Source organism: Lupinus angustifolius, chromosome LG02, assembly GCF_001865875.1.
Source record: "Lupinus angustifolius cultivar Tanjil chromosome LG02, LupAngTanjil_v1.0, whole genome shotgun sequence".
In the NCBI taxonomy this organism is placed as follows: Eukaryota; Viridiplantae; Streptophyta; class Magnoliopsida; order Fabales; family Fabaceae; genus Lupinus; species Lupinus angustifolius.
Genome location: NC_032010.1, coordinates 13,452,187 through 13,458,432, shown reverse-complemented (window position 1 = coordinate 13,458,432; position 6,246 = coordinate 13,452,187). Strand labels below are relative to the sequence as shown.

Genomic DNA, 6,246 nt, shown 5'->3' with positions numbered 1-6,246 from the left:
AAATAAAATAAAGGTATATGTAAACCATGCAATTCGATAGTATACCATTTTAATAAAAAAATAGGTGTTGATGTGATCTTCAATCCTTAAGCAACTCCGATATTAGGAACTTTTGATTTAAAAACATTTTTTCAAAATTGAACATAAAAGAAAGTTTTTTATATTATAAGAGCAGCAGTCATTTAGGAGATGAACAAAATTACATTTTACTTCTTTATCCACAGAAAACGGGGTAGCAACACTTTGTTTTCCACCAAACACACAAGGAAAAAGTACATATTGGGGTAGTCAAGAAGAACAAAAACATGAACCATGATTTTTGTTGTTGTAAATCTTCCTCTTTGCAGTAATTTATTTATTTACAATAGAGGTGTAAACCTTCCTCTTTGAGGAAAATCCAATGAACACTGACAATTGTTGGTTTTCTTTTTGTGTTTTACACAAGATTTGATCAACACATAATAGATATAATAAAAAATCCACCTTATCAAATTTAACCCACTATACAGTTTTGCAACTTTATAATAAGATTTTTCAAAATACAACTCTCATTGACCAGTGTGGCTTCCTTTGGAAACCACCTTTGCTTTTTTGCAGTCAAAACTTATCCTCTTGTCCATTCACATATAGGACATTGCAACAAAACTCTAAATTATAGTAACCAGATTTGTATATACACTTAAAACAAGCCTTTTGGCATTGTATATCAAACATGACTTTTTCCTCTTCCCAACAATAAAGAAGTCCTGCAAAAAAAACAAAGAAAATAACTTAGATCTAGTGAAGAGGCCACGTGAGGTCATTGATATATATCATCAAGCACTTGAATATTTTCTAAGATTGCACTAAGGATTATAGAAATGAAAACGGTCAGGAGATGCAAGATGCTAGTAATTTGTTTATAATTTCTAATTAATATGCATACTTATAAATTTTAATACGATTATAATAACTATTTATTTAAGGGTTATTAAATAAGTCATCTAATCTTGTTAATTGAAGTGACTTCTAGAAACTGGTATAAACTTAATGAATGATTATCTATGTTGGCCTATCGTGAAAAATGGAACCCTATATGTTAATCTATCAAGGACAGTTATGGTCTCTCAATAAATCACAAAACAGTCATCTTTCGCTCAATCAGATAGAAAACTTATAGTCCCTTGAGGAATGCTAGGATTTGGTTAGAAATCATTATACCAAAATCTGAAGGCAACCAAAGAAAGATAACCAAAGATTCTAACAAGTAGTATAATAGTTTTAGTTCTGAATTTTGTAATTCTCCATAAAATTATTTTTCCTAATTGATTTCTAGATAGACTAAATGGTCAATGATTCAATTTATGAGAGTGATATTTATTGGGAGGGGCAGTTACTCACCTCGAAAGAAATTAATTTCTTACTCGTAGGGTAATGGATACCCTATACCAAAATGAATTGAAAGATTTTTTTGAACTTTTTTATTACCTTAATTGGGCATTTGAGGGAATTAAGTATGAGCTTATGTATGGCATGTGTGCATCCTCCTACCTCACAATTGTTGATGTAGATATGTTTTGGCTATCATTTATGAGGAAAAAAATGTGTGTACCCAAAATGTAAAAGTTTTATACAGTATTATTTCATCATCTATCATTTATTTTAATTATTATTGACTCTTTAAGAAAATAATGCAAATGAATAGTAAATAATGTATTGACTATATATAAATCTATACAATATATAGATATTGCACTCATTACTTATCTCCTTTTAATGGGCATGCAGTGATAGGTGCAAATAATATATATATTTAAAGGATTATGTTAACAATATGAGTCAGTCGTTTTTATGAAGGATTATGTTAACAATACCCAAAAAGTTGGACAAAAATATCCTCCTACTTAAGCATTCTAAATTTAATAAATAAGTATATGGTCAAGGTAATTTTAGTAAATTTGGTCAATCATTCATTCTCCTTTCGTTCTATCACACTGGAATTGAAAACCTAAGCCATATCTTTCTATTCAATACACTCAAACACAGTTGCCAAACACACCAAATGTCCCCTACCCTATACTTATTTATTAGATTTAGAATGTTTTAACATGATCCTTCATAAATTGGTCATGTTAGCAAACCCCATATTTAAAAAAATATCTATTGGCCTATGAAGAAGTCTTCCATATGAAACTACCAGCAACTTAACTAACTGACGTCACACTATCACGGACTTAACTAACTAAATTCAAACATTATGAACTAACTTCACTAATAGGCACCAAACAATGATAGGGACTTGATATCAAACACTATCGAGGACTAAATTTAATTTTCATCTGCAATGGACTAAAGTGAAGGATGACTACACTGTTAGGAAAAAATGTAAATTTCATCTTTTAGAGACTAAAAGGTGACTACAGTGTAAGGACCAAAGTGATTATTTACTTTTCTCAAATGTCTTTTTCTCACTTGACTACTGAACCAAACCTCTCTATGTCAGATGCTCACAATAGATAAAGTGCCCATACCTAACCTTCAATCTCAATCATACCAATCACTTTCTTTTCGCACAACTTAGTAAATGGTCCTTAACAAAATAAATAAGATTTCCCAAATCCAGTGCTTGCAATAAACACAAAAAAGCATACCCAGAGAGAATAGGCAACTGATCACATTATAGCAACCAACTGCATTTAAATATAATTGATGATCAAATCTCATAGCTGTGAGCTTATTTGTGCAAATATATGAGCAACCAAAGGTGTGTCTATCATTAAAACTCTAATGAGTAGCTCTCATAACTAATATCATGGATCTTTACTCATTACTTTAAATATATCTAATCAGAATGATATTTCCAAACTACTTGACTAAATAGTATCCTAACAGGGACGATTCATAGAGGTAAAAAGAGTTGGGGTCTAAAATAGTAAAGTAGAACCAAACAAATCATGAGTTATAGGGTTAAGGGTATAGAGCGTATATAACTCACGGAGAGTAAAGAGAGAAAATCTCTATCTCTACCATGCAAATAGTAGAAAGACCACAACAAAAATCATTTATTTTTTTATTCTTTATCACTGAATTATTCAGCACAGGAAATTGACCTGAGGTGCTTGAGACACAGCAAAAGCTTTTTTTTACAAACAAGTATCGTATCTTTTGTTCTTTTCTGGTGGTAAAATTCATTGTATATACAACACTTAGTGTTTCAAATTGCACTCTATAACGGTAATTCAGATCAGGAAATAATGATTTACAGCATTAAAACTGCATTTTCCCACAAATTTCCGCAATTGTGGTATTACGACCATAATTTAAAACACTGGAACTCAACAAAAAAAATCAACTTGTATTGGGTAAAAATCAGAAATCTTGACCCCTTAATTCGCAGTTCATAAATATTGACCCCTTAACCTTAACAGCTAAGTTCATAAATAACTAAGTTGAAAAAATGACCGGTAATCAATTGTGGACTTTCTCACTCACAAAAGGTTAGAATTTAGATGATCTCCTGAATATATAAATATATAACGGACATGATTTTAAATTATTATTATAAAAAATAAATTTTAAATTTGATAAAGTTTTAATTCCCCTATTAATCCAGCATGATCTGTTTAGAGAAGAGTTTGACTAAAAGGTTAATGCAATTGGAAAGTGAGAATAAAATAAATTTAAAATCAAATAAACTATTTTAGACAATGGTAGGAAAAGGAAGAAAATCTATATCTCAATTAAAATCACAGAAATATAATTAAATAAAACAAGTCACACCATAGAGTGTAGAAGTACTCACCTAATTCACTTATCCCGGAAAATGACGTCATCGGCGATGTTCATCAATGGCAGGAGACTCTCCGGCGAGAATTTCCGAGCAAAGAGATACAAGTGACGGCTCGAATTCGTCTCCCTCAAATCGCGAATAAGATTCGGCGACACCTCCTCCTGTTTATACCGGTGCGGGTGCCCGTCCCAGCAACCGGTCCAATTAACTCTCGTGAGCATGAACCCAGTGCACCCGACACGGTCCTCCATGGACAGAAGCGTCGCGAAATAGTGCTCCTCCGGGTAACACTGCTGCGCCGCAATGCACGGAAGCCGGAACTTCCTCCACAGCCTCGTGTCCCGAACCACCAGCTTTGCATGGCGCCGGGTCAGAACAAAGAATTGTGACCCGACCCGGAACTGACGGAACTGGACCTCAGGTAACATCACGTCATGTCCACGAGCAAGGTATCTCTCATAGATCCTCGGCTCATTAGAGAGGATCTCGATGAAGCTCTGGTATCGCGGCAAGGACTGGGAGGGTGCAAAGTTAGTTAAAGAAGTTAAGTTGTCCTTGAAAAGGTAGTTATAAACGAATCCAAACGAGAAGAGCGGAATACAATGTTGTGAGACAAGGGCAAAGTATTGGTTGAGGAGATCATCAAGGAGTGCGTTGGCTATGAGGCGGCGAGCGGCAGAGATTAGGGTGGGGGAAGAGCGGTAGGTTTTCTTGGAATGGATAAAGCGGTGGTGGAAGACACCGCCGGGATCGGCGACGGCGGAGGTGGGGTCAGCGTGGATATAGATATTGAATAAGTGACGGTTATTGTCAGAGGAAAAGAACTTTTCCCATAAGGGGGCGAATGAGAGGTTAGAGTTGGTGAGGAAGAGGAAGGCGATTTTGGGTTTAGGATTTGTGGCGGTAGAAAAGTGGGTGGTGGTGTGAGGGATGGTTGTGGCGGCGGCGCGGCGGAAGAGGTAGAGGTCGTCGGCTTCAGGGGAGGAGATGAAGGGGAAATTGGTTAAGATGAGGAATTTGGAAGAGAAGAGGAAGATAAGGGGAAGAGAGAGAAAGAAGAGAATGACGGAGACAAGAATGTGTGATGACATTGGATGATGTTCTTTCTTTGGTTTAGTTGCTGTTAATGTTGTGGTTTGGTTTTGAGGACTGTGTGTTTGGAGTGAGAGAGTGGAGAGTAAAGTAATGGCCATGGAAAATGATAATCTTTTTGTTAAAGTTAATATATTTTTAATTTATATTTTATTTTCTCGGGCGAATAAAAATATGAGGTATATTAGATGATAAAATGTTTTGGACTGTGATTGTTTATGAGAATATGGAAAGTAAATGGATAGATATGGATGCAGCCATGATGATGAACAGAAGTCAGTTGAACAAAGGTTATATATTTTACCTTATAATGTAAAACTTTTGTAAAATATATAGAAACTACCCTTAATTATACATATATATTACACTACCACTATAACATAGATAAGTATAATTTCTTAAACAAAAATAGTGATGAGTGTAATTAAGTCAAACAAAATATGGTATATTGCGGAGACAAATCCAAATAGTATAAAAATTTAATATATATTCATTGTGTTTTATTCGTTACAAACTACATCAATAAGTCTACGGAGATGTTTAAATTACTCTGATACTATATTTAATTAACCAAAATAATGAATAGACATTGACTCATGTACTATTTGGATTTGTCTTCATGATATACCATATTTTGTATGGGTGTAAGTGGTTCCGGTTTAAACCGCGAAACCGATGGAACCGAACCGAACCAAACTGCAAAATGTGATTCGGTTCGGTTTTTCGCGGTTCAGGTCAGTTATTTTTTTAAGGAACTGTTTATGTTCGGTTCGGTTTATCGTTTTAGAAATTTAGGAACCGTTGGAACCGAACCGAACTGCATATTAAAGAAATATATACAATGGATTAGGGAATAATGTTTTATAATTATTTAAATTCTTCAACTAATTTTCTAGCTTAAATTATCAATTTTTGTGTGAATTATAGTGTTATATTTGTTATTAAGTTAGTATTATATATGTTATTAGTTAGTAAATTGTTTCCTAGTGTCTTATGATTTAGAACATATTTACAACTTTTGTGATATTGAGTTTGAAACTAACATATATCATATATTGTTATACATGTATTGTTACATGTGTTACTAGGTTATAAATGTAACTATTATATATTTTACTAATTCATATATATATTACTAATCATGAGTTTTATTGTGATATATGATTCATAATTTTTTATAATAATAGTAGTAATGTTTATCCTTTTATGGATAAACAATATCTCTTGTAATACATTTTGAATTTTCAATTCATGGAAGATTTTTTATAAAAAAAGTAAATGGAAAAACCATGAAACCGAATGAATCGAACCGAACCATAATAATGGTTCGGTTCGGTTCGGTTCTCATAGTTAAATTTGCGGTTAATTGAGCGGAACCGAACTAT

At 33.3% G+C, this 6,246-nt stretch overlaps 1 protein-coding gene across 2 annotated transcripts; it reads right to left on the bottom strand.

Moving 5' to 3' along the window:
* Positions 422 to 4,968, bottom strand: LOC109336222. 2 transcript variants are annotated; one of them, XR_002106316.1, is made up of 3 exons: positions 3,782 to 4,968; positions 625 to 746; positions 422 to 581 (listed from the first exon to the last, which is right to left on the bottom strand). XR_002106316.1 is itself a non-coding variant. In XM_019572688.1 (2 exons), the coding sequence occupies exon 1, from the start codon at positions 4,960 to 4,962 to the stop codon at positions 3,787 to 3,789; it is 1,176 nt and encodes a 391-aa protein (XP_019428233.1). In that variant the 5' UTR covers positions 4,963 to 4,968; the 3' UTR covers positions 422 to 746; positions 3,782 to 3,786. The 2 variants fall into 2 exon arrangements, 1 of the variants encoding a protein (XP_019428233.1); XM_019572688.1 differs by having other exon boundaries at positions 422 to 746.

What these genes read in the sequence shown, in the direction of transcription:
- LOC109336222 (XM_019572688.1), bottom strand. Translation starts at nt 4,962, where the DNA reads ATGGCCATTACTTTACTCTCCACTCTCTCACTCCAAACACACAGTCCT.